Raw genomic sequence first — 27,030 nt, forward strand, 5'->3', positions numbered from 1 at the left:
CTATGGCTCTGGGAATTATTATGCTCCTGAGCAAATGACTAGAACTCAATTCAGACGTTTCCTGAGGAAAAGAAAAGCTGAGAGAGAAAGAGGCAGTAAGTTCCGTTCATTATGGGACATAAAGCCAGAAGACAACCCTCACAAGGAACCTAGTGTGGGGTCAATCATCAACCAGCTCGACCATGCTATCAAACAGGGAACAGTTGTGCCCCCAAACCCGGCCAAAGAAAAAGGGAAAGATGTGGCTGAGGACGAGGATGAAGACATGCTCGACGATTTCGATGATAGCGATGGGGAAGATCTCAACATCATCTGCATAGTGTCTATCTTACCCGCTGAATTCGACAGGATCTCGGAGGTCACCGAGAATGAAGAAGACTACTACGACGAGGAGGAGCCAGATGACAACCCCTTGTGCTACTACGTGATGCAAAAAGGATCCGTCGAAGACGAAAGAGCTATTTTCCAGAGGCCAACGGAGCAGATGAAAAGCCACTTGAAGCCGTTATTCGTTTGGGCCAAAGTCGACGAAAAAGGAGTCAATAAAGTTCTTGTCGACGGAGGGGCCACGATCAATTTAATGCCTAAGTTTATGCTCAAGAAGCTAGGCAAAACTGAAGCAGACTTAATCCCTCACGACATGGTCCTTTCCGACTATGAAGGGAAGACAGGTTCTTCTTTAGGAGCAATTATGATGAACATAACCGTAGGAACGGTGGCCCGTTCCACATTGTTCATCGTGGTGCCCTCAAAAGCCAACTACAACCTGCTATTGGGGAGAGAATGGATCCACGGCGTGGGGGCAGTGCCCTCAACTCTGCACCAACGTATTTCCATTTGGAAAGCAGATGGAGTCGTCGAGAACGTGCAAGCAGATCAGAGCTACTACTTAGCGGAGACAGGTTACGTCAGCAAGAAAAATTTCGAAAAGAGTTTAGCCACAATTGCTCCTCTAGACACAGTGGCCTCTCAATATTTCAACCCGTATTCGGAGTACTCGGTGACGTTGGATCCCATCAGGGGTTTAAACCTTAATGAAGCGTACAAACCTGATGCCATGAGTGGATGGCACAGCGATGAAGAAAAGGATGCCACAACTGAGTGGCAAAATGAGGTTAAAGATGATTAATTCGAGCCTAGCTCGAATTTCGGCTTACGCAGCCGAAAACAGAATAAGGACGGCCTTAGAGGCCGCAAGAATAGCCAAAGAAATGGCTACTGACGAAGCCAAGGCCTCAATTCTTCCTGTCGAAATGACATCTCAGGAGGAGGCAAAAGCACAGAAGGATAACACGTGCATAAGGAAAAACGAGCAGAGTGTCGATGAATGCGAATTCGAGGACCTTTGCAATTTGAGGCTAGATTGCATCTACGATGACGGCCCATTAGGCTTCGAAAAGCCAGTGGTCGACATGTCCAAGAAAATGGAAGCACAAGACCCTTTAGAAGAAGTGGACCTGGGTGATGGCTCAGAAAAGATGCTAACATACATCAGTGCTCTTATTGTCCCAGAATTAAAGGATAAGATGGTGAAATTACTCAAGGAATTCAAAGACTGTTTCGCTTGGGATTACGATGAAATGCCTGGCCTCAGTCGAGAATTGGTGGAATTGAAGTTACCCATCAAAGAAGACAAGAAACCAGTCAAGCAATTACCCAGGAGGTTCCATCCAGATGTGTTGGTGAAAATCAAGGAAGAAATCGAAAGACTCCTCAGGTGTAAATTTATCAGAACGGCTCGATATGTGGACTGGTTAGCCAACGTGGTTCCAGTGATCAAAAAGAACGGCAAGATGAGAGTTTGCATTGATTTTCGAGATCTTAACGCTGCCACTCCAAAAGACGAGTATCACATGCCTATTGCTGAAATGATGGTGGATTCAACTGCTGGTCATGAATACTTAAGCTTGTTGGATGGTTACTCAGGCTACAATCAAATCTTCATAGCAGAAGAGGATGTGTCGAAAACAGCTTTTCGATGTCCTGGTGCCTTAGGGACATACGAGTGGGTGGTCATGCCATTCGGATTGAAAAACGCTGGCGCGACCTACCAAAGGGTAATGAATACCATGTTTCATGATTTTATTGAAACTTTCATGCAGGTTTACATTGATGATATTGTGGTAAAGTCCCCATCAAGGGATGACCATTTATCTCATCTGAGGAAATCCTTTGAGAGGATGCGGAAATATGGCTTAAAGATGAATCCCCTTAAATGTGCTTTTGGTGTTATTGCAGGTGATTTTTTGGGTTTTGTGGTGCACAAAAAGGGCATCGAAATCAACAAAAATAAAGCTAAAGCCATTCTCGACACAAGTCCACCAACCAGCAAGAAGCAACTACAATCGTTATTGGGGAAGATTAACTTCCTAAGGAGATTCATTACCAACCTCAGTGAAAAGACCAAGTCATTTTCTCCGCTTCTTCGACTAAAAAAGGAAGATGTGTTCCGCTGGGAGGCAGAGCACCAAAAGGCATTCGATGAACTCAAGAAGTACTTGTCCAATCCACCTGTAATGGTACCACCCATCAAGGGGAGGCCAATGAAGTTGTATATTTCTGCCACAGATGAAACCATCGGGAGCATGCTGGCTCAGGAAGATGGAGATGGCAACGAAAGAGCCATATTTTATTTAAGTAGGGTGTTAAATAGCGCAGAAACTCGATACACTATGATCGAGAAATTGTGTCTATGCCTGTACTTCTCTTGTGTAAAGTTGAAATATTATATAAAGCCAATCGATGTAATGGTTTTTTCTCATTATGATATAATAAAGCACATGTTATCCAAACCAATCTTGCATAGTCGAATTGGTAAATGGGCTTTGGCCCTAACCGAATATTCATTAACTTACACCCCATTAAAAGCGATTAAAGGGCAGGCGGTTGCTGATTTCTTGGCAGATCACACCATGCCTAGAGAGATCATAACCTATGTGGGCATACAGCCTTGGAAGTTATATTTCGACGGTTCCAGCCATAAGAATGGAACTGGAATCGGGATGTTTATCATGTCCCCGCAGGGCATCCCCACTAAATTCAAATTTAGGATCAAGAGTAATTGCTCGAACAATGAGGTCGAGTATGAGGCACTGATATCAGGCCTCGAGATCTTGCTGGCTCTCGGGGCAAAGAATGTTGTCGTGAAAGGGGATTCTGAGTTGGTAGTAAAGCAGCTTACCAAAGAATACAAGTGCGTTAGTGAGCATTTAGCCAAATATTATGTGAAAGCAAGCAATTTGTTGGCTAAATTCGACGAAGCTGGAATAGGACATGTTCCTAGAATAGAGAACCAAGAAGCCAATGAATTGGCGCAGATTGCTTCTGGGTATATGATAGATAGACTAAAGTTAACAGAGTTAATCAAGATCAAAGAAAAACTGAGTCCTTCAGATCTCGACATTATGGTCATTGATAATCTAACTCCTGACGATTGGAGAAAGCCAATTGTCGAATACCTGCAGAACCCAGTGGGGTCAACTGATAGAAAAGTCAAGTATAGAGCTCTAAGTTACACCATTTTAGGCAACGAGTTGTTTAAAAAGAACGTCGACGGCACACTGTTGAAATGCTTAAGCGAAGACGACGCATTTATAGTAGTATCAGCTGCTCACGATGGCCTGTGTGGTGCTCACCAAGCAGGGGCCAAAATGAAATGGATTCTATTTAGACAAGGTTTGTATTGGCCAACTATCATGAAAAATTGCATCGAGTACGCAAAAGGTTGTCAAGATTGCCAAAAACACTCAGGAATCCAGCATGTGCCAGCTAGTGAATTGCACTCTATTATCAAGCCATGGCCTTTTAGGGGATGGGCAATAGACTTAATTGGCGAAATTCACCCAGCTTCATCAAAGCAGCACAAGTATATCATTGTGGCAGTCGACTATTTCACTAAATGGGTCGAAGCCATCCCACTACAAAACGTAACACAGGAAACGGTGATCGAGTTCATACAAAACCACATTGTATATCGATTTGGATTGCCAGAGTCCATTACAACGGACCAAGGCACGGTGTTTGTGGGACGCAAAGTGGCAGCCTTCGCAGAATCTTGGGGCATCAAACTTTTGACCTCGACCCCTTACTACGCTCAGGCTAATGGCCAAGTAGAAGCAGCCAACAAAGTCCTAATAAGCTTGATCAAGAAGCATGTGGGTCGAAAACCAAAAAGCTGGCATGAATCTTTAAGCCAAGTCCTATGGGCTTACCGGAATTCACCAAGGGAAGCGACAGGAACGACGCCTTTTCGACTGGCCTATGGCCAAGAAGCCGTATTGCCCGCAGAGGTATACTTGCAATCATGTCGAATTCAAAGGCAAGAAGAAATCCCAAGCGACGTTTACGGGAATATGATGCTAGATGAAATGGTCAACCTCGACGAAGAAAGGCTCTTGGCACTAGACGTCTTAACAAGGCAAAAGGATCGCATAGCTAAAGCATACAACAAAAAGGTTAGAGATCGATCTTTTATTACAGGGGATTATGTGTGGAAAGTTATTCTCCCAATGGATAAAAAGGATAGAGTTTATGGAAAATGGACCCCCAGTTGGGAAGGGCCATTTACAGTCGAGAAAACGTTACCCAATAATGCTTACGTGATCAAGGAATTGGGCAATCAGAGTCAATGTGTTACGATAAATGGCAAGTATTTAAAAGCATATAAGCCAATGTTGCACGAATGTAAAATCGAATGAAACATGAACGATAAAATTGCCAAATTATATTCATTAATCGAAAAACGTTACAAGTATGGCAAAATACAAGTAAAACTAGAAACCTAAAAAGGAAAAATGGCTCTGTATCCGTCATATTTAGCTTGCATGGGTGCTAATCGACCCACCAGTGCCACCATCTGGCCCTCAAGTCGAGCCTTCTTTTGACGAGCAACCAGGTCTTCAAGGGAGGCTGCAAGAATCGCGACAACTGACTGAACAAGACCCTCAGGATCTTGCTGATCCAAAGAGGCCTGGAGAAAATCGAATTTATCCCTCCACTCATCTATTTGGTGTTCTTGAAAGAACACCATTACTGAAAGTTCCCGGAACTCTTCAAACAGAGGCTTGGCCTCCAAGAGAAGCCCCTGGAACTCCTGAAGAGGAATTCTAACGCGCGCAACGATTGGCCTATGAAGTAGTTGATCAATGAGCCCTAAAAGCTCATCAAGGCCAGCAGAGGAGTCATACAGGTTCTGGAAAAGGTTCTCTTGGAAAGCCAAGTCCTTGATACGACGAAGAATTAGTCTGCTATCCATGGTGAAGAATGAAAGGTTCTTGAATCGCAGAAAGAAGGGAAGAATGGAAAGAAAAGAGTTGCTGTTGAAAGATGAGTAGAAAACTGCTTCATTTATAGTAGGGAAGTAACAAACAGACGTATTAATGCAAGCATGCAGTTACCAAAGCGTCAGCCAAACACGGCAAGCCACGTCAACCACTACCACAAGTGAAGGAAGTTCTTGAGTCGTTGAACAGAAACGTGATAAAAGCGTTATAAATTATCGTGGTTTTCCAAGAAACTTGGAAGCTGAAAGGTTAGATTAAGCACCAAGTTAAAAGGTGAGGTAGCAATTCAATGCAAGGAGTAATGTAGCGAAAGCTGATTCAACGATAAAATGCAAATCGAGAAATAAAGCATGTCGAGCATTGCCAATACAAAGTCATTCATTAATTAGAATCGAATAGAGTTACAGGACGGGAATGATAAAGTTGGCAACAAAGGCCATAATAGATCCATGGCCATTACAATAAAGCAACAATCATGAAGCCTAAATTCTCGACTTGAAGGCTTCAAGCTGAACCCCAGCAGCAGCAATCCTACAATCCAAGCTTTGCTTCATACGCTGTTCCGCTGCTACTTCTTTAGAAAGTTGAGAGGTCGAGAGCATCACGCCCGTGCACTCAGCAGCCAGCGCATTCAGTCGAGAATTCACAGCTGGGCCTTCATCAATCAACATAGCCTTTTGCTTCTCGAGTCTGGCTACCTCCCTGTGAAGCTCATCCAGTCGAGCATCAACACTCGACAACTCAGCTGCAATGAGAGTCCTCCTAGCAGTCAGCTTGAGAGCCTCTTCTTTTGCGGGCAATAGGCCATTGGTATTGGAAACCACTTGTGCCTTTTTAGTTTCAATAGATTGCTCCACTGCAATGGCTTTGTCAAGCGTGGCCACAACATCGACCACGAGAGTTTGCAATTCGACGAGAGCATCTGCCTGAATTTGATCAAGTTGTTGGCTTAAGAGGAAGGCAAGCAGTTCTTTCACTTCTTGGCCTAATTGAGGAGTGACTCGGACACTGCCAATAAAGCCAGTATCGAAAACCAGCCCTTTTAACTTAACAAGAGCCGCTTCAATCCGGCTATCATCGGGCACTCCACCAGACTGAGCAGTCTCAGCAATTTCAGCGTGGCGCGGCGGAGACTCGAGATCCAAAGTACCATCAAAGAAGCTCTGGAAGATAGAAAGAGGATCCTCGACCAAAAGAGCACTGAGCCTTTCACTAGAAGTATGAGAAGAAGCAGCCGTCTTAGAAGAAGCTGAACCTCCCTTAGCATGAGGTGAGATCAAAGCGGCTCTAGCATCTTGTTGAAATCGCTGAGGAGAAAGTCGAGGCTGTTGAGGGGAAGTTTGAAGCTGTCGAGGAGAAGGTTCGGAATGAGTAGAGGCCAGAACATCAGCCTTGGGTGGGGGCATTACGCCAATCACTTGGTCAGGCTGAATGATTGGATCCTCACCACCCTGCACTTCATCATGCGGCATGCTTTCTTCACGAGCAGGGGAAGGCAGGTTCTGCATATCCTGTGGAGGAAAATTAGAAAGGTTATCTCGACATTCTTTGGTATAATAGGGTTCACTACCAGGATGTTGCCAAGCAATTGGTTTCGAGTTAAAATAGAATGTCAGTTTGTCCCACACAGGGTCTGACTCAGTAGAGTCTAAACTCGAGCTAGAGGACTCTAAACCGCTCGAAGAACTAGATAAGGCAATTGGTGGAGGAAAACCACGTGGCCCGAGGTACAACCATTTTAGACATGCCAACCCTCTGAAGAATCAAAGTAAAAATGATTGAGAAAGAGGAAAAGGAAGCAAATTGAAACAAGATGAGAGCTAATGATTCACCTTAGGGCCAGATGCTCTGAGGGGACTGGAACTGGTTGAACTCTTAGAATGGTGGGAAGAGGAGCTGCCAGATTTGCGACTAGACCTTTTCCCGGAGGTCTTCTTGGCTTGAGCCATCTCGACAGGAATTGGTGTAGTACCTTGAAGCAGAGGATTAGAAGCCTGCTCATCAACACCTTGTTCAACACCTTGCTGCACTTCCTCACGTTGACTAGCTGATTTAGCCGGGGAGGGATTTCCCACAGAAGATTCACCAGCGCCTTTAGCCCTCTTTTGGCTCGCAGAAGTAGTTGGGGTGGCTCCCTGTTTTCGACTCTGAAACAAAAGCAAATGATCACAAAGATATACACGTCGAGTAAAAGTCAGAGTTTCACAAGGTTCAGTATTACCTTAGGAATCTTGAGCTTATCAGCCAAGGCAACATCATCATCATCATCATCCTCCACTTCGACAATCGCAGAGGCCACCCGAGGAGAAGCCTGAGGGGTCGGTCGAGGAATTGGTTCAGCTACAAAAAGAAAACAAAGGAGGATTAAGCCATAAATATCGCAAAGATGCCAGGTCGAAATGATTACCTTGACCAATAAGCGATTTTATCGATATGTGGTTGAAGATTTCAACCGGCACATGGAGAGGATAATTCCATAGGTAACGCTTGGTCCAGGTCACCCGCTTCCGAGGGGGCAGTGCACTGTGGTAAAAGTTTTTGATACTTACATGATCAACCCACTTAGGAAGCACTACCGGAAAAGCCAAAGCATACTTACAAGTAGGCAGTGGTGGGAACCTAAAGCCAGTTTTTCGAATAATAAAAGAAAGACCGTCCTCATCAGAAGGAAGGTTCAATCGGGTTTTCTTGGCTTTAGCTTCCCACATTTGCCTAAGAACTTGAGCTGCTTTGGCAACCGTTTCCTGAAGTCGAGGACCCGGAAAGTACACTACACCGAAGAATTGTTGAAAAGCGTTGATCTCAGATGTATGCATACCTTTGGTTTTCTTTGGGGCCTGCCTCTGCAAAAGAAAAACGTTTGTTATGCGCTGGAAGCAATCCTCAATTGGCGTCGAAATATCATGCCAATAAGCAGACCACCACGCCTTAAACGCCTGGGTGACGTAAAAGGATGGAGTGAAACTGAAAGGACTAAGACCAAGCAGCTCCTCGTCGTTATAGTAACCAATGGTAGTGTCGAAAACACTACGTTTGGTGATGGTACCAGGATAGAGGATGAGGGATTTGTCGAACAAGGTATTGGGCAAATCTTGACTCAGCCCAAACTGTCGAGACACAAGCTGAGGATTGTAACCGCAAAGAGTAAAATCATTACTGGCGAAGTTGATGGTTAACACCCTGGGAGACAATATAGTCTGCCAAAGCTCGACTTGGTGTTGAGAAAGGTTCTCCGAACCGGGAAGATTAGGATAGGAATTCCTTAGCCACCGAGGGCCGTAAGAGGGTTTGTGATACGGTGCAAAGCTCGAGCGGAAACGTTTCAGCTCGAAAAACATGGTGAAATACTTCTTAAAGTCAAACTCGAACGTGGAGGCATCATAAGGAGGGGTGAGAGCTTCAAGCCTGAAAGCGTCGATCCTTGTGTTAGACACCACAGGAGGAGAGGTCTTGGCTGGAAGAGATGGTTCGAAAACCGCATTCATCCAAAGCTGAAGAAGCCAGAAAGGACCAGCTGCATTCAAAGACGCCACTTTAGGATCTCGAATATCGGCGATTGCTTCATTGATCATTTGGTATAGATTACCGAGCACGAGCCTAGCCATGGCGATAATTCGACCCTCGTGCAACAGATTAGCTAAAGGAAGAAGTTTAGCCGGAATTCTCAAAGATTTGGTGCAGAACACATAGGCAGAAAGCCAATACAGTAGAAACGCGACATGCTCAGCATCGGAGACTTCACCATTCTCGACATAATGATCTTTAATAAACTTACTGAAAGCAATGTTGTCTGTCGGAATGGCGATAGGATCAGTGGGAGCAGCAGAAGAATGATAATCGTCACCCACCACCCAAAGGCCAGTGATGGCAGCAACATCGAGAAGAGTAGGAGAAAGCATCCCAAAGGGGACATGAAAGCTATTGGTGGACCGCTCCCAAAAGAAAAGAGAACTCAGAAGCATGGCAGGGTTGTAAGTAATCGGCGACCTCGACAACTGAATGAGGTCGAAAATGCCAGTCACTTTCCAATGCCCAGACTTACTGGCCTCCACCCTGTTGAGCCATCTCAGATAGGCTCCTTCACCAGCAGATGGGTTAGGAGGCGCAGACCTGAAAGCCCTTTTGGGATCTTTCAAAAAAGGGAAGCGGTAAGAAGGTTGGAATGCAAGAATGAGCTCATCCCCACGAATGCTGGGGTGAAAATGCTCGTAGTCCTCAGGGAGACTGTTAGGCCTGCCCTTCTTCGCCTTCTTCAAAGGGCCCAAAATGGCACGTAAATTGCCATTCACAGAAATAGGAATAAATACCTGGGATTTCCAGATAGCCCGTTTCTCCACGTCATACGGCGGATCTGGAATGGGAGTGCGCTTGGCTTCATTCATCTCACAAGCAGCAGCCAAAGGGATGACATTGTCAGAACCAGAACCAGAAGCCATGGAAATGTTCAGAGAATACACCGGGAAAATAGAAACCAAACGATGGAAGGCGGTCACAAGCAAAATCAGGCAAAAGTTTGAGTGTTCGAAAGCTTGAGGATTTGAAAGCGTGAGTGATTGAAAGAACGGTAAAGCTTGAAGAAGGCCAACAATGGCGTATTTATAGGCAAGCGAATAGTCGGACGTGAAGCTGCATTACAGGGTGATGCATAAAATTTTTGAAATCCAACGGTTATTTTATTATATAACCACAAACCCTAATGAAAAGGCTAGGAAAAGGCCATGATTACTCTAAAGTAGAGACGGCACACGGCAGACGAGGTCAGACGCTAAAGCCTCTGATTGGAGCAAAAGTCAAACGATTGGATCTCTGATGGGACTTGAAATCAGAAAAGGAAAAGTCGCGAACAGCCGTCAAGTTCCGTCGAAATGCACGAGCGAAAAATGCTTGATCTCTCCAAAGACTGGTAGTCGAGAATCAACATTTTTGGGGGGCATCTGTTGGCCCAATATTTTGGCCCAAGAAAGAAAAATGCATTCAGCCCAAAACTCTCGAGGAAGTCGAATTCTGACTAAAGAAAGGAAGAGGAAGTTGCACCAAGTTAATGGGGCGGCAAAACTCGACAACAACATTTACTGCTAAACACAGGCACATGTAACACGTGCCACACTGACCAAGTCAAATTCCCCCCACGATGGTCGAAAACATGGCCAGGAAACGGTTGGAGCAGTTGAAGCACACGATCTCCACCACCATGCGCAGAACTTCCGGAGCAAGCATCAGATCGTGGGAGAAACCAGACCCACTAACACGCAGAACACGAAACTCTATAAATAGGAGAATCCAATTCAGAAAGAGGGTTCCCAACTCAAACTCTGAAAATTCACCAGAAAGCTCTAATGTCCGCGTCAATGAGACTCAAGGAGCAAAACGTGATGATGAAGGAGTACGTTGCAGAACCAACACTTTAGTTTCCCCGCATTTCAGTTTGTTGATTTCCAGTTCTTCTGTGCAGTTTGTTTGTCGAAATCTGCAGTTCATGTAGTTTTCATGTTATTTTAGTTTGTTTGACCGTTTTGTAATCGACTCGTATTCAATAAATTCCAGTTTCATCTGAGCTGCTTGTTATTGTCGAAAACACGTTCATGTACACACAACACTTTGGCAAAGCGTTTTCTCAAAAGGACCCTGAAATCTAAACTTCCTTTAGTCGAACTAAGAGGATATTTGTTTACCAAAAATCCGTGTAAACAAATGGGTTTTTTTTTTTTGCCTCCTACTTCTAGCCTTAAACAGAATTTTCTTTCTAATAAATAGGCTTAATGAAATGCTGTAATGTCAAAAAGAAATTATTTGGGAGACTTGGTCTAACGTTAAACCAAAAGTTGCTGATAACAATAATGTTGGCATTGTACACAAACGGCCAAGGCGCTGTCCAATGTGGAGTAAGGATTTTCCGATTTTGTATTTGATGCTGTCAAAAAGTGTAGTTGCCACTTGCCAGAGGGTCATTATAAGAAGATGGGACAACTCAAATTTTAAGTTAATGTTTTCACTTTAATTTGTTGCGATTAAATTTAAACTGTTCGATTTTCATTCAATTCGCTGACTGCACCATATTTTGACTACAACTCCATTCTCATGTAAATCAAGGAGAACTCATAGCAATTAAGGGGTTTGAATATGGATGAAATCATGTTACTCCAAATTCACCAACAACTATTGATAGATGAAAATCTATGTTACACGGATACGGGTACGGGGTACGACAGTCATATATATATATATATATATATATATATATATATATATATATATATATATAATAGAAATAAAATGTTTTCTACCACAATACAGAAGGCATGTAGACCAAATAGAATTGCAAAAACTTTGAATAAGCACATGGGGGAATAAGAAAGAACAAGAATCAGAGGTTCAAAAATTAAAACTCAGAAATAGAGTAAGAGAAGAAAAAAGAGAAATCACATGCCACTATAAAGAAGAAAGAGTTCGATCTGTACCAAAAAAAAGAAGAAAGAGTTCGAAGAAGGTGGTGGATTCAGGTCGCGTATGACACTTAAGTGGTGGCAAAACGGGGATTCAATAGTGGCATGATGGGAGGAAGAAGAACGTGAGCGGCTCTCTCTCTTCATTCTTCATATCAGCCGTATGTTATAAATAGTGAAAGGTAAATTAGGTTTTTGTCTTTTGAATAAATTGAGGATAATTTTTTCATTTTTATTTTAAAAAAACTTATCCGGCGTACCCAAAACGTACCCGCAGCGTACCCAATTATTTTTGTTTGGCGATGCATGTGGGTACGTACTTGGTACGCACCCACTGCGTACCCGTACCGGGTACGCACCCGGTACCGATACTCTGTCAAATTTAGCGTACCCGTGTAACATAGATGAAAATAGAAAATTAAAAAATTAGTGATATTATTGATGATGTGTTTAGAAAAAAAAAAGTGATTAGAAAAAACATAGACATACAAGAGAGAAATATAACTAATAATTAACATCATCAAATCACACAAATATCAAAATCGACAACTATCATCGTAATCCAAGCAAAAATACTTTTAAATGTGAATACAGAAAGAGAAAGTAAAAAAAATCATAATCAAAGTAAATACATCAAAATAAATATATTAGCATGATATACGAGACACGAGAGGCTTCATGGTCGTTGGCAGAGTGAATATGTTCGTGACGAGCTTAACTTGCATTAGTATAAGCAACAACTACCTAAAGCTCAGATACTACCATATGTTTCATTATTGCACTGAATTGCTCCACCAAGTTGAAATATTGATGGTTTACCTCGACAACATCCTGATAGGCGGCAAGGGCCTATTGGCGCAGTTAGGGGTGGAAATAGGCCGAGCCGAGTCAAGCTTTGCGTGGCTTAAGTCTGGCCTGCATTTTTTTTTCGTGGCCCAAGCCTGGCCTGTGGCCTATCAATAGGCCAAATTTTATGGCTTGGCCTGGCCTTTTCTAGGGCCTGGCCTGGCCTACAAGCCTTCTTAAAAGCCTGTTTAACAGACAATTTTATCAAAAGAAGGTCATTAGGCTTGCGGGCTAATAAGCCTTTTATATATCATTGCACTTTATTTTCAAATAAAAAAACTGTATCATTGCATTTCAAAAACTAAACCTATATCATTGGAGGAGAGGTTGACTTGGCAGCGGTAGATCGGTAGTGGCGGCTGGCTGCAGCCTGCGTCCTGTGTGGCTGAGGATGTGCTATGCTGAATATGTTTGGAACGTTTCTAATCTAGGTTAGGGTAGGGACTTAGAGTTTTCTTTTATACTAAAGTATACATCAGTTTAAAAAAAATTAAATTATATATAATTAAATTATATTTATTTATATTATTAATAAAAATAATATATAAGTAGGCCGGCCTATCAGGCTAAATAGGCTTTTTAAATTGTTTGGGCCTGGCCTTTTTAGTTAAATAGGCCTTTTAAAAAGCCTAAGCCTGGCCTTTTTAATAGACGAGTCAGGCCGGGCCGAGCCTCAGACGAGCCGAGCCATAGGCCCCTGACGAGCCGGCTGGCCTATTTCCACCCCTAGGCGCAGTCTAATATTCAAGGCTGACTGTTATGATTACTCCGTGTTGGTATTGGAAGGTGATTGAAGACTCTTAAATATGTGGCGATACACCACTTTATATGTTTTGAATATAAGTTTGCAGCGTTGTAACAACGATCTTTACTCTTACCCCTAACAATCTCCTCCCATAACTCAAGCTTGGTTGCCCCATCTACTTTTTATAGCTCGTTTAGGGAGGGAGGCATCTCTGATTTGTGGCCATGCCTTCCTTAAAACATCTTAATGTTGTGTCTGGTCATAGAAATACATAACCTAGTAAGATGCTCATTTTGTTGTAAAATTTGATTACATAATATAATATGTTGGACTAACAACATACATAAGTCATATCAGAGTAGTCACAATTATGCATGAGTGGCTAAGAAGAGCTCGTCAAGATCTAGAAACCACACAATCTATAGCTCGCGCCTGAAAAAGTTAACACATTTTCAAATATCGCATACTTCATCAAATCTCTCTAGTAATCCCAAGGTTATTTAGAGTGACTCAGCTTTATTCTATGAGATGTTATGCTCAGATTGTGAATCAGTAAAACCTTACAGGGAGATGTTTAGTAATATTCGAGATATCAGCTTGTCTCATGTGAAAATCAAGTTTAGTTTCGTCCATAAGAGCTTAACAAAGTAGGAAATCACTTGGTCCGTAGCGCTCACTCATTCGATTCTCATATTCATGTTCTTAATCTTCCTTTACAGGGTTGTTTCCTGAATCAAGATCTCTCTGAAACTGAGACCATGTTATATGGTAGATATTTCGTTGTGTGGGACTTTGCCCCTCCATTTTAGCAAAACGAAAAATGGAAAAATTTTATATATACAACTTAAATTACATTAATTTCAAAATCCCATGTAACCTAATAAAAAAAAATCAATTTTCTTCTGAATGGGAAAACAATAAAAAAATAAAGGCTTAATTCCAGTTTAGGTCCCTGATGTTTCAGAAATGGGCGATCTGCACCCTCCATGTCTAAAAGTTGCGGTCAAGGTCCCTTTTGTATCCCAACTGTGCTAACGAAGCCCTTCCGTTAGCTTCCGTCTGTTGACCAAACGGAAATGGCTTACGTGTAATTTTATTTCCTTTAAACATTTTTTTTTGTCCAAAATCATTCCCCCCAATTCATCAAACCCGATTCCCCCCAAATTTTTCCCAAATTGAACCCTATATTTCCAATTGAACCCTAATTTGCAATTGCAATTTACAACATCATAGCATAGCATCAGAGAATTTGCAATTGCAAATCAAATTGATTCTAGTTTCTAACACAAAAAGTAGCTGCTAAAGTGGGAAATATATTTCATTTTTATTCTTATCCTTTGATTCTAGTTTCACTTTGTCTGTATCCTTATCTGTTAATTCTTCTATCAATCTTCTTCATTCATAAGAGGTACAAAATCAAATAATTTCATGAGGAGTGGAGTGTAGCACACCAGAAAAAGGGTGGGACAAAGAGAAAAAAAAAAAAAAACTGTGCCCAAAAGCAAACTCATGAACCTTCGTGCAATTGCCCCATGTAGTGAAGATCACCATCGCCATATCAATAAGGGCCATAACCTTGATGCCCATATCCATAAACAGGTGCCAAATCCACCATCTTGTTCTGCTTCTGATGCTCCGGTTTCCCCTTGTCGCCGCCGCCCTCCTCCTCCTCCTTGTCGTCATGACCTCCACCGCCGCCGCCACCACCCTTCTGTTTCTTCTTATTGCCACCACTGCCACCATCTCCTTTTTCCCACCTTCCTTCTCCTTCTTTGGAGGAACCACCTCCACCTTCCTCTTAAGCTTCTGCATCAAGGTCGCCACCACTGCCTTCGCGTCCATGGCTCCCTTCACAGTCACTGTCTCCTTCTCCTTATCAATCGCCACCTCATAAACCCTGTCCCCACCACCCAAAAATAACGTCAACAAAAAAAAACAGAGAGAAACAAAATCAGTGAACAGAAGCTGAAATGACCTTGATGAAATTAGGGTTCAATTTGGGAAAAATTTGGGGGGAATCAGGTTTGATGAATTGAGGGGAAGGATTTTGGACAAAAAAAAATGTTTAAAGAAAATAAAATTACACGTTAGCCATTTCCGTTTGGTCAACAGACGGAAGCTAACGGAATGGCTTCGTTGGCACAGTTTGGATACAAAAGGGACCTTGACTGCAACTTTTAGACATGGAGGGTGCAGATCGCCCATTTCTGAAACATCAGGGACCTAAACTAGAATTAAGCCAAAAATAAAAAAATCAAACGACATTGTTCCATTGTCGTTGCGTTCATCTTCTTCTTCTTCGTCCTCGACTCCACTGACCAAGGTTTTCCATTTCACCTCTTCACTGTTACAGTTGCAGAGTTTACTTTCAACTCAACCGCCACCAATACCGACACAACCGAAGAAGAAGATCGCAATTCCTTCATAGATCTCCATCTCCACCTCCATCTCCATCTCAACAAATCATCACCTCTGTTGTCCCATCATGAGGGAGCCCCGAGATGGAACCAAAACCGATAGAACCTCGAAATCCACACCTTCCCCTGCTTCATTCCCTCTCATTCTCGACATCGATGATTTCAAGGTACCTTCCGTTAGTTTCCAGTTTCAACAATTTTTCAATTTCGGTTTTGCGAAGTAAATTTCAATTCAATTCAATTCGATTCGATTTGGTTCAGGGAGATTTCTCGTTCGATGCGTTGTTCGGGAACCTGGTGAACGAGCTTCTTCCGTCGTTCAAAGTAGAAGCGGAATCGGACGGTGCTGATTCTCTGCCGAATGGCCATATGCGAGCGCCATCGTCCGATGCATCCAAATTCTCCCAAACGGCTTCGAGTCCTCTGTTTCCAGATGTTGAGAAGCTCTTGTCGTTGTTCAAGGATTCTTGTAAGGAGCTGCTTGAGCTTCGTAAACAGGTTATCTAGAAATTAATTTCCTTTTTTAGAATTCAATTTGGGGTTTTGGGTTGAAACCCATGTTAATTTTGGGGTGTTGTTATTGTGTTTTGGGTGGAAGATTGATGGGAGACTCTACAATCTTAAGAAAGATGTTTCTGTTCAAGACTCCAAGCATAGGAAGACTCTTGGTGAGGTTAGTGTCTATGGAATCTGTTTTGTTTGTGGTATATTATATTAGAATCTGCAAGCATTTTTCTATCCTGGACCTTGTGTAATAAATTGAAAAAGATGATGTTAGTTATTACCCGCGTGACGTCGGAAATCGCTTTTTATTTTTTGTTTCCCTTTCAAATATCATTGATTAGCTCCCATTTTAATGTTTTGGTTTTTTTATTCATGAGGAAGAGGATGCTAGAAACACACTTTTTATCTTTGCATCATTCTCTAAAAAGCCAGAGGATTAGTTTTTGAAGAGTGTATTGACTTTGTAGAGAATGGACCGATAATAGAAAGTTTGTTAAAAAGAGTGTGTTGCGAGAATTTTTCTTTTGGGGAATGGGGATCTTCTATAACTTGTTATCTAACCAGGCCTAAATAATCTGTTGGAAGGTCTGAATTGGAATGACATGTTAAAATTTCATGTCGGTGTGCCTTTATTACCTTTTCAGCTAGAAAAAGGTGTAGATGGATTGTTTGATAGCTTTGCGAGATTGGATTCACGTATTTCAAGTGTTGGCCAAACAGCTGCTAAGATAGGAGATCATCTCCAGGTAATGAGTTCTTCCAAGCTTCAACCATGTTTAGTAGTTGAATTGTGATTTCACATTATTTGTATTATGTATTGGTGTTATATGTTTTATAGGTAGGTCAACTAGTCCGTTGTGTTTGAAATCTAATCTCATTTCAAATATTGTTATTTGTTGTCAGAGTGCAGATGCTCAGCGAGAAACTGCGAGCCAGACAATCGAGTTGATAAAAGTAAATACTGGTACATTCATCTGGTTTATGCCATCATTAATGTTGGGAAATTGACCTTTATGGTTGATTAATTTCTGCAGTACTTAATGGAGTTCAATAGCAGCCCAGGCGATCTGATGGAGCTTTCGCCTCTTTTTTCTGATGATAGCCGTGTTGCTGAGGCTGCTTCAATTGCCCAAAAATTACGTAAGAATTAAAATGTCTCTTTAAATTTTTTACAATGCTTTAATTAAATCATGTCAGTGCTGTGCTGATTCTGTTAACTTTCAGGGTCATTTGCTGAGGAAGATATCGGAAGACATGGTATCACAACTGCTGTGGGAAATGCAACTGCTAGCAGAGGATTAGAAGTTGCAGTTGCTAATTTACAGGACTACTGCAATGGTCAGTATTATACAAAATACTTGAACAAGTTAAATTTTGTTTAAAATTGAAGTATGTTATCTATGAAATCTTTATATGTTTTTTCATTAAGGTAAAACTGTTAAAACTGTTACAGCATTGTTTTTCCATAAGAAAATTATGATTGATGCAATACATTAATCTAGATCTAAGATTTTTGTGATCTGTGAGATTGTGCTTTCTGTTGAGCTGATAATATTTTCAGCCCAGCATCTTTTAAAAGCTGAATATCTGATTATTTATGTATGGGGGATTTCAAAGACAGATTGATTTATCAATGATAGTGACCAATTTTTGTGCTTATTAAGTAGGTTCATGCTACAGGGTGCTAATTAGGCTTAATGGTCAATACCATCCATCTCTTTGGTCTTCTGGAATTCACCTATTTGTTAAACAACCAATTAGCATTTGGAAATTGGAATACAAATTGATTTACTGAGCAACGAGGAGCTCATATTTGAAAAGCTTCCTGAAGCAGTTCTTCCTGGTTTCTTGTGCTCTGCTTTTATCCATGCTATGTGTTATTTATCACGAAAGAAAGTGCCTAATTTTTTATGACTTGCTTTTATCATGTCTTATTTTTATTCAATAGTGTGTTACACAAATGTAAATATATAGGAATTAAATCACATGGAAAATGTTATTTACTACCCTATTTCTGCTGATGAGAAGCTTGATAGCAAATGGCTTAATTTGGCCTTGAGGCACACAATTCAATAGTAGCTCCGTTCTCCCATTTCCCATTACCATGCTATATGGCACATGGTCAGAATTTTGCTTTCTTTTCTTGCCTTTAAGAATATAAGAACAAGATCCTTTTAAAATAACTGAGCTTCTTAATAAGGCTAGGATTAAAATATTTAGTGGTACCCCATGAATGTTAAACTCTGAGTTTCTGGTTTCCTTTAGTAATGTTTAATAAATTTTCACAACTTCTGCAGAACTGGAGAATAGATTGCTTTCTCGGTTTGATGCAGCTTCACAAAAAAGAGAATTGACCACCATGGCAGAATGTGCCAAAATTTTGTCTCAGGTAATAACGTTTTGTTGTACTTGTACGGTTGTACACTTGTACCTGGTTACACCCCTCTCTCTTTGTCCCCCTTACTCCCGCCCTCTCATATTTCTACAGCCATTCAGACCTGTTTTTTGTAATTTTTACTGATAAGATAAAAAAAAAATGAACATTGATAGTAGCAATGCTACTTGATATCCTCACGTAAGAGCCTGATAAATTAATATAATTTCTCTCATGGACATGGTTCTTTTCCAGCCTTTATATTACATTTTTGTTTTACTTGTTAAATTCAATTTCAGTCCAAGAGCCAGTGCATCAAGTTGGATCTGTTCTTGCATCCAGGCTCGTGCTAATTCCTTATTATAAAATTGCAGCATTACAGGACACTGTTGTTCTGACTATTGCTCAGGCAACATTGTACTTTCTTTGTACATTGTATTACCAATACTACATGAACTTTAATGTTTAGTAATTGGTCCACATATTGATTCAAACCATATTTTACATTCAACATTATATAGCCCAAGCATGAATTCATGATTTGTACAATGTAGTGGTCTGGAAGGTTGCTTTCGAATGTTTCTATGCTATGCTGGCAGTGTATTTTCCTTACCTTCTTATGTTGGAGATAAAAGAGATAACTAGTTTGAGTGCATTTAATAATGTATTAAATATTGAATATTGAATATATGATATATGAAGCATCTAACTAAATTACTCTTTTTAATGCAGTTCAACAGGGGAACAAGTGCCATGCAACATTATGTAGCAACTCGTCCCATGTTTATTGATGTGGAAGTAATGAATGCAGACACTAGGCTGGTTCTTGGTGACCAGGCTGCACAAGCTAGTCCTAGTAATGTTACTCGTGGGCTTTCATCTTTGTACAAAGAAATCACAGGTTTGAAGTATAACCTCTTCTGTTAGTAATATGAATAATTTCTCGATAGAATCCATAATGAACATCAATTTTGTTGCAGACACTGTTCGTAAAGAGGCCGCAACAATCACGGCTGTGTTCCCTTCACCCAGTGAAGTTATGTCGATTTTAGTTCAGGTGCCAAATGATAAGATCTTCACTGAATAGTCTCTTTGAGCAGATAGTTTTGTTTGGTGTATTCATCAAAACCAAAATTGTAATTGTTTTTCTTGTATTCTGTATGCAGCGAGTTTTGGAGCAGCGAATTACTGCCCTTCTGGACAAACTGTTAGTGAAACCATCTCTTGTGAATTTACCTTCTGTGGAGGAAGGTGGACTCCTATTAGTAAGTACATTTAAACAACTACCTTCATTAGCCCTATTGCCAGTTTAGACTGCAGGCTGATCTAAATGTAATTTTTATTTGATTTGAGGTTTCAGTATCTTCGAATGCTAGCAGTGGCATATGAAAAGACTCAAGAACTAGCCAGAGATCTACGAGCTGTGGGATGTGGTGACTTGGATGTTGAGGGTAATGAATTTGCTTCAATGTTCATGATTTTCTTCACTGCAGACTAATGAACTAATATCAAAAGGAACAATATTTTGGAATATAGATGTAAATGGTACTAGAAGGAATCATATTGTCTGTTCATTAGATGTATTTTTTGGCAACACTTAAGTACACAAATGGTTTCATAGTGAGACATGACCCCAATTATATTTTCATGATTCTAAGGGTGGTGATCTGCCTGCTATGTAATATGATGCAGTGAAGTTATATTGCAGTTGTTTTAGGGGTTTGCTATTTATTTATTGAATGGGGGTAAAAACTGAGAATGCTTTAACTTCTTGCTTTGACAATAAATTCTGTTTGGTGGTGTGACTTTGATGGCAAACCCAGTGATTTAATAATCATATGGCTTAGTGGAAAAGATTAAATTCTATTCAAACTTGGACTCCATGTGCTCTAGTCTTGCCTCATGGCAAATTTTCGAGTAGGACTTTTGGCTTCCTTTTTGCATTCTTTCTATCTCATGAATATTTTATTTTATAAGCAAAATATATTAATTGGGAGCACATTTGCATTAAGAATAATGGTATATATGCTTTAGTCTTGTATTTTTCTTTGCATTCCAACTACATATTAAAAACATATATAATTAGGTCGATTCAAATGTAAGAGTTTTTAAATGAATGTCAGTGTGTCCTTAGGTCCCATGATTTGTGCTAGATTTAGGATATTTAATTTCTTACTTTGTGACATAACACAAAATTCTCTGATGGTTCAGGTCTGACAGAGTCCTTGTTCTCAAGTCACAAGGATGAATACCATGAATATGAGCAGGCATCTCTTAGACAATTATATAAAGTGAAGGTTGGCAATTATTTCAGTTTTTCACCTGTCCAAATTAGATTTAATTGTGAGAAAATTATATGTGGGTTAGTGCAATGCAGATTGAAGAATTGCGAGCTGAAAGCCAGATTTCTGATTCTTCTGGGACAATTGGACGCTCAAAAGGAGCTTCAGTAGCTTCTTCTCAGCAGCAAATATCTGTCACCGTTGTAACAGAGTTTGTGCGTTGGAATGAAGAAGCAATCTCAAGATGCAATCTCTTTTCTTCTCAGGTAATTGTTTCTGTGACTGAAATTTGGGGAAGGTATTTTTCTTCGAATATATCATTTGCAACTAGTAGTTGCTTTCAGTAACTTTTGTAAGGACCTTCTGTTAAGTCAGTTTTGTTTAGTTGGATTAAAAATGTTGCTGTCTTGATATGCTGTTCAAGAAGCATAATGCGTCAGGTTGTTTTGTTTTTTTCAGGCTTGTACTCTGGCAAGTTTAGATTTTTCTTCCATTCTTTTCTTCTTAAATAGTTTAGATTGGCTAGTAAACAAGTATATTTATGTTAAAATTCATTTGATGTCAATAAACTAATTGTACGGGGAAATAGTTGTTTTATAAGCTGGGCAAATATAAAAAATAACAGTCTTGTTCATGTGTGCTATGGTTAATTTTTTTAATTGAATTATAGCATTATCTTCAAAATGTTTCTGAAATAATTCATCCTTCATGATATTTCTTGTGTCTCTTTGGCATTTCCAACTTTTAGGTAGATATTATGCTGATATTTTGATTTGATATTTTAATCCTTGCTAAGCATAATAGAAATTATTGTTCTTTCACAGCCTGCTACACTGGCAACCAATGTAAAAGCAGTATTTACTTCCCTACTGGACCAAGTAAGTTAATTTCACAATTTGTCAGCACTCAAGTATTTGATACATGCTGTGGCATGGAGTTCATTCTTCTGGGGCCATTTTTTATTCCTTTTACAGGTTAGTCAATATATAGCAGATGGGCTTGAACGGGCTAGAGACAGTCTGACTGAAGCAGCTAATTTGAGGGAAAGATTTGTGCTCGGTACAAGCGTTAGCCGTAGAGTGGCTGCTGCAGCTGCATCTGCTGTAATTACATGAAACTTTTTGCATGCTTATATTTATGTCTATGAGTCTATCATAGTATCAAATAGGAGCTCGTTTAAGGGAACTTGTTGAAGAATTAGTTTGTTGGTACACAGGCAGAGGCTGCTGCTGCTGCTGGTGAAAGCAGTTTCAGATCTTTCATGGTTGCTGTACAACGCTCTGGAAGCAGTGTAGCTATTATTCAACAAGTACGATGAGAACCATGATTTTTAATTAACTTTTTTAAACTATAAATAAAAATCCATAACTAAACTGAATAATACTATACAGTACTTTGCAAATTCTATATCTCGGCTTTTGCTCCCTGTGGATGGTGCACATGCTGCTTCTTGTGAGGAAATGGCTACAGCAATGTCCAGTGCAGAGGCTGCTGCTTACAAAGGATTACAACAGTGCATTGAAACTGTCATGGCTGAGGTCAGTTGTGGTGTGTGATAGCCAGTGTTCAATTGCCTAAAGTAAAACTTTTTACATGGCATCACTCTGTATATGTGTGTATGTTTATGCATCCTAATGGGTACTGTGTCATTTTCATCCATGTAATAAAGAGTTGGGGTATTTTAAGATTCTGGATATTTCCTGTGTTCATTTTCCTATGAAGTTCGAGTTCTAGTCTCTAAACTCTTTAACCACTTTGCAGGTTGAGCGATTGCTTTCAGCTGAGCAGAAGGCAACAGATTATCGATCACCTGATGACGGAATGGCTCCTGACCACCGGGCAACCACTGCCTGTGCAAGGTGGGGTATTACTTGGAGAACTGAAACTAGTACTAGTATTGATATTTTCTGTGATTAATATCTCTGTATCTCTGCATGGTTGGAACTAAATTATTTTTACTTTGCTCTACATTTGTAACTTTATGATTTCATTCTTGATGCATATTTCATTGTTGATAGCTCCAATCTGGTATAATTTACGATGGAAAAATACCACTCAAACTTATGGAAAAGTTGGGGTAGCTCCCATCGTTAAAATCATGGCAGAGCCTCTTCTTAGAGGGTTTGAGCCTGTATAAAGATTACCCGTAGAAGCCCCCTGTAAGGAGGGTTGACCAGATGGAAGAGTAGTATTCAATAGTTAGGGGTAGTGGGAGACATAGGAAAACTAAGGGTCAGAATCATTAAGAGGGATTTGCAGGAAAATAATCTATATTTTGACTTTATATATGACAGAACAATATGGAATAGACTGGTTCTGGTTCATCTGGCCAATTCTACTTAATGGGAAAAGGCTTGGATGATGTTGTTGTTGTAGAGTTTTGGAAACTGGGTTAGTCAATGAACCAAGAAAAGCATAGGTTCAAGGATTCAATATCCAACCAGGGTTTTATACACGCATATTAATGAGTATATGACAAGGCGTAAAAAGATATATCATATGAGTATATGATATCTGTTGGTATATAAGTTGAATTATGGAGGAAAACATTGAATTATGTCTCTAGTACTGGTTTACTGGTTTCTTTGCTCCTGGATTTAGAAGGTTTGATCAGATTGGCCGAGCCACCAAAGGACCAGCTCCTGATCTTCCTTTCCTGTCTGGAATTCATAGCTGGGCTGGGCTATATATATTAAGAATACAGATCTCAATGTTATTTAGGGAACCAAGTTTGAATCTTACGTAATGTAGGTATTTGAGGCTGATTTCATTTCATACCAGATAATGCATTGAGTGATATCTTGTATTTTTTTTTTTTGCCTAAATTCTCGATCTTTGTAATCCTAACTAGTATATTTGGTTTTCTCTGTCAGGGTTGTGGCTTATCTTTCTCGTGTGCTGGAGTCTGCTTTCACTGCCCTAGAAGGTCTTAACAAACAAGCATTCCTGTCTGAGTTGGTATGATATGTTAATATGATCCTTGAATATATTGATTTGATGTCTTATTGAATCAAATAGGTGGCTGCTTGTACGAAAACAAATAGGCGGATATTTTATAAGGTTCACAAAGTATCGTTGGTTGGAAGTTATCTTTTGCAGCCGGTAGTTCTTAAATGGAATTATTTATTAGGCGGAATCCATTTGAGTTTATCATTTGAGTCAATCTTTTACTGAGGAAGAGGGGTCATGGCCTCGTGGGTAAGATGATTCATTTGTTGTGTCAAAAGATCCCACTGTCATTTAACATGAAGTCAACCCATTCTGTATTGGGTAGCTAATTTGGTGCGAGCAACTCTATTAGCTGTTGGTTTTTTATGGGATAAGCCTTCTTGATGGCGTCCATCAATTCTGCCTGAAACTCTCCACTTCTTTTAACAGTATACTTCATGCCATCAACTTAGATTTTAATATTCAAATTCTTCAAAGTTTGGAGCCTGTCAGTCCAATCCTATAACTTCATTGTTACTGGGTCTGGAATGGGGGTTACTAACTCTTTTTCTTCTGCCTTGATAACATCGATTGAACTTTATCTTTTACACTCATGATCTGAACCCTGCCTTTAACACTCAGCGTATAGTTAAGCTTATTTGTTGGGGAATGAAGAGCAAGACACCAAATATTGCAAGAAAACATTAAAGGAAAATTGACTCGGCAAAAATTAACAAAGCATTTCGATTAAGCTGACTGTGCATTAGTCTTACTACTTATTTCTTACTTGCATGAAGTGATTTCACATGTGCCAAGTAATCATTGCGATGTACATGTTAGTTTTATTACATTTCTTACTTGCATTAAGCTGTTAATATCAATTATACATCATAAGTTTAGAGGATATTGGATGGGAATGGTGAATATGATGTTAATTTGGGATCTTTGTCTTTGTTTCATTGATAACATGGTATATGTTGTCATTATAGGGGAATCGCTTGCACAAGGTGTTGCTAAATCATTGGCAGAAATATACATTTAATCCAAGGTAATTGACCTGGATCTTTCATTCCTTGATCTGTCTAGCTTGTTGCAAAACATAATACTATAATGCATACTACTTTGAGGGTCTTTTTAGATCTTAAGTATTATAATGGCTGAACACTTTTCTCTGTCCGCATCTCACGTGTGTTGTATTGCAGTGGGGGATTGCGACTGAAACGTGACATTACTGAATATGGAGAATTTGTGCGTAGTTTCAATGCTCCTTCTGTTGATGAGAAATTTGAATTGTTGGGCATGTAAGCTGAACAACATATAGAATTTTGTGTTAAATATCTGTCCCTGCCTCCTATTTTTTACAAGCTAATTTCTGATGATATTTTGTAGAATGGCCAATGTCTTTATTGTCGCTCCCGAGAGCCTTTCAACTTTGTTTGAGGGTACCCCTAGCATTCGGAAAGATGCACAAAGGTATAATTACGTTGGATCCAATTTCTTTACTCGCTTGAATAGTTTTGTTAGGTAAGGTTTTTGGGGTGTTAGACAAATCCCCACTTGGAGTATTAAGTCTTGGTGGTGTTTATTATTAGTTATCTTATCCCTCACACGAAATACTCCATAATCAAATAACCCGATGTCATTGCTCATGTTTGTTGATGAAAATGTTCATTTCTCTGCCTCGCATCAGATTTATTCAACTTCGAGAGGACTACAAGAGTGCCAAACTTGCATCTAAACTGAGCTCCTTGTGGGCTTAACAAATACCAAGCTTGGTAGAGTCTACACCCACCTGTTTCTTGGGTACGACGCGCAAACTGACTCCATTGGTGGTGTTAAAGGTAGTTTGTTCAACACAGTTATATTATAGGGGGGCATTGAATGCCCCGCTCTGGCAGAATTGAGTGTTCCCTCCATATTTGAAGACAAGGTGACTTGGAGGAAGACCTTGAGGATTTGTATTTTCTTAAATGTGTTGCTCGATTCTAGCTCCAAAATTTTCCTTTGTGACACTGTAATGTTTATATTTTTTTAAATATTTGTGGAGTTTTTATTTTTTTGTGCAAAGTGTACCATGCAATACTACTCAATGTAAATTATTTTTACTGTACTGTTTATGGAATGCTAGATATCGTGCGTGTTATCTGTTGATCAGGCATCTCTGCAAAATTATCTTTTGCGCTAAAGAGCACACTTGGTTTGAGATGGAAATGAGCGGGTTCCGGTTGTGCTGCTGTTGGAATTTCCTAAAGTTGCTGAAGTCATGGTTCGGTAGCTGTTTGATCCGGTAGTTCAAATTCAAAACGACGACTATGAACTAGAAATAGGTCTCTTTAGAGTTGTTAGAACTTTGATCGGACGACTACATAGTTAAACCTGCTGTGATTTTAGGGATTTCAAGTGGAGTAAATCTAAATTTGAGTGGGTGATGATATCCATGTCGTGATTATATGATATCCTGTCAAAACATTTTTAGCTGCCTGATTTTAACTGAATAATTTGCATTTTAAATATTAATAAGTAACTTGGAATAATAACTTGGTATATGAGCCCTCCGATATTGATCAATCGGCTCAAAATGTTTAACTGCGTAAATACAATATTTTCCTAATTGCAGGGATCAAAATTTGTTAAATTGTTTAGAGATCAATCTTGTCCAGAGTTGTTCAGTCTCTAGAATCCTCTTCAATTTCATATTAGATAGATGTTCCGGTGGCGTTTGAAGATGATAAGGGGTTTGTTTTTTTAGTGGATGACACTATTAGCTCAAATGACTTTCAAGTATCAATATTTGAAAAAAATGAATATGGTTGACTCTTTTTCAGTAATTTAAATAAATAATAAACAACTTTTGAAATTTTCTAACAGATGCCCTAAGAAAACATCTTGGTCCTAGCTAGATCTATATATAAGAAATCAAGTGCACTCTCTTCATTTCCACCTTCCTTTATATATGGCTTGCCAGATGTAATAGGTTAGATAGGCTATTTCAATTTCTCCAAAGGAGCTAAAATCTCTCCATCTTTTACTTTTTTTCCTTTTCGTAAGACTTAAGCTAAATGCCTTTGGTAATTAAAGTTTAAGATTATAAAGTCAAAATCATTTTTCGTTATTGTATCACTTTCATTGAGATTACGGACAAAAGAAGAAGAAAAAACACTTTTCATAAGAGTTTACAACTTTATTTCTTCTTCCTATATACTATAAAG

General features: G+C 39.9%; 1 protein-coding gene across 1 annotated transcript; it reads left to right on the forward strand.

The window, feature by feature from the left end:
• The first annotated feature begins 15,598 nt into the window (after positions 1 to 15,598).
• On the forward strand, positions 15,599 to 25,964 carry LOC130746390 (exocyst complex component SEC10b). The gene is made up of 24 exons (XM_057599004.1): positions 15,599 to 15,900; positions 15,995 to 16,231; positions 16,332 to 16,406; positions 16,882 to 16,983; positions 17,141 to 17,191; positions 17,272 to 17,377; positions 17,462 to 17,575; positions 18,535 to 18,626; positions 19,344 to 19,512; positions 19,592 to 19,668; positions 19,778 to 19,876; positions 19,972 to 20,062; positions 20,823 to 20,908; positions 20,989 to 21,159; positions 21,718 to 21,771; positions 21,868 to 21,996; positions 22,110 to 22,202; positions 22,285 to 22,431; positions 22,655 to 22,752; positions 23,767 to 23,851; positions 24,811 to 24,869; positions 25,024 to 25,122; positions 25,211 to 25,294; positions 25,512 to 25,964. The coding sequence occupies exons 1-24, from the start codon at positions 15,802 to 15,804 to the stop codon at positions 25,579 to 25,581; spliced, it is 2,487 nt and encodes an 828-aa protein (XP_057454987.1). The 5' UTR covers positions 15,599 to 15,801; the 3' UTR covers positions 25,582 to 25,964.
• The last annotated feature ends 1,066 nt before the right edge of the window (positions 25,965 to 27,030 follow it).

The sequence above is a fragment of the Lotus japonicus genome, chromosome 3 (assembly GCF_012489685.1).
Source record: "Lotus japonicus ecotype B-129 chromosome 3, LjGifu_v1.2".
Taxonomy (NCBI): domain Eukaryota; kingdom Viridiplantae; phylum Streptophyta; class Magnoliopsida; order Fabales; family Fabaceae; genus Lotus; species Lotus japonicus.

What these genes read in the sequence shown, in the direction of transcription:
- LOC130746390 (XM_057599004.1), top strand. Translation starts at nt 15,802, where the DNA reads ATGAGGGAGCCCCGAGATGGAACCAAAACCGATAGAACCTCGAAATCC. An exon ending in TCGACATCGATGATTTCAAG is followed by an intron (nt 15,901 to 15,994) that starts GTACCTTCCGTT and finishes GATTTGGTTCAG; the next exon opens with GGAGATTTCTCGTTCGATGC. An exon ending in CTGCTGCAGCTGCATCTGCT is followed by an intron (nt 21,997 to 22,109) that starts GTAATTACATGA and finishes GTTGGTACACAG; the next exon opens with GCAGAGGCTGCTGCTGCTGC.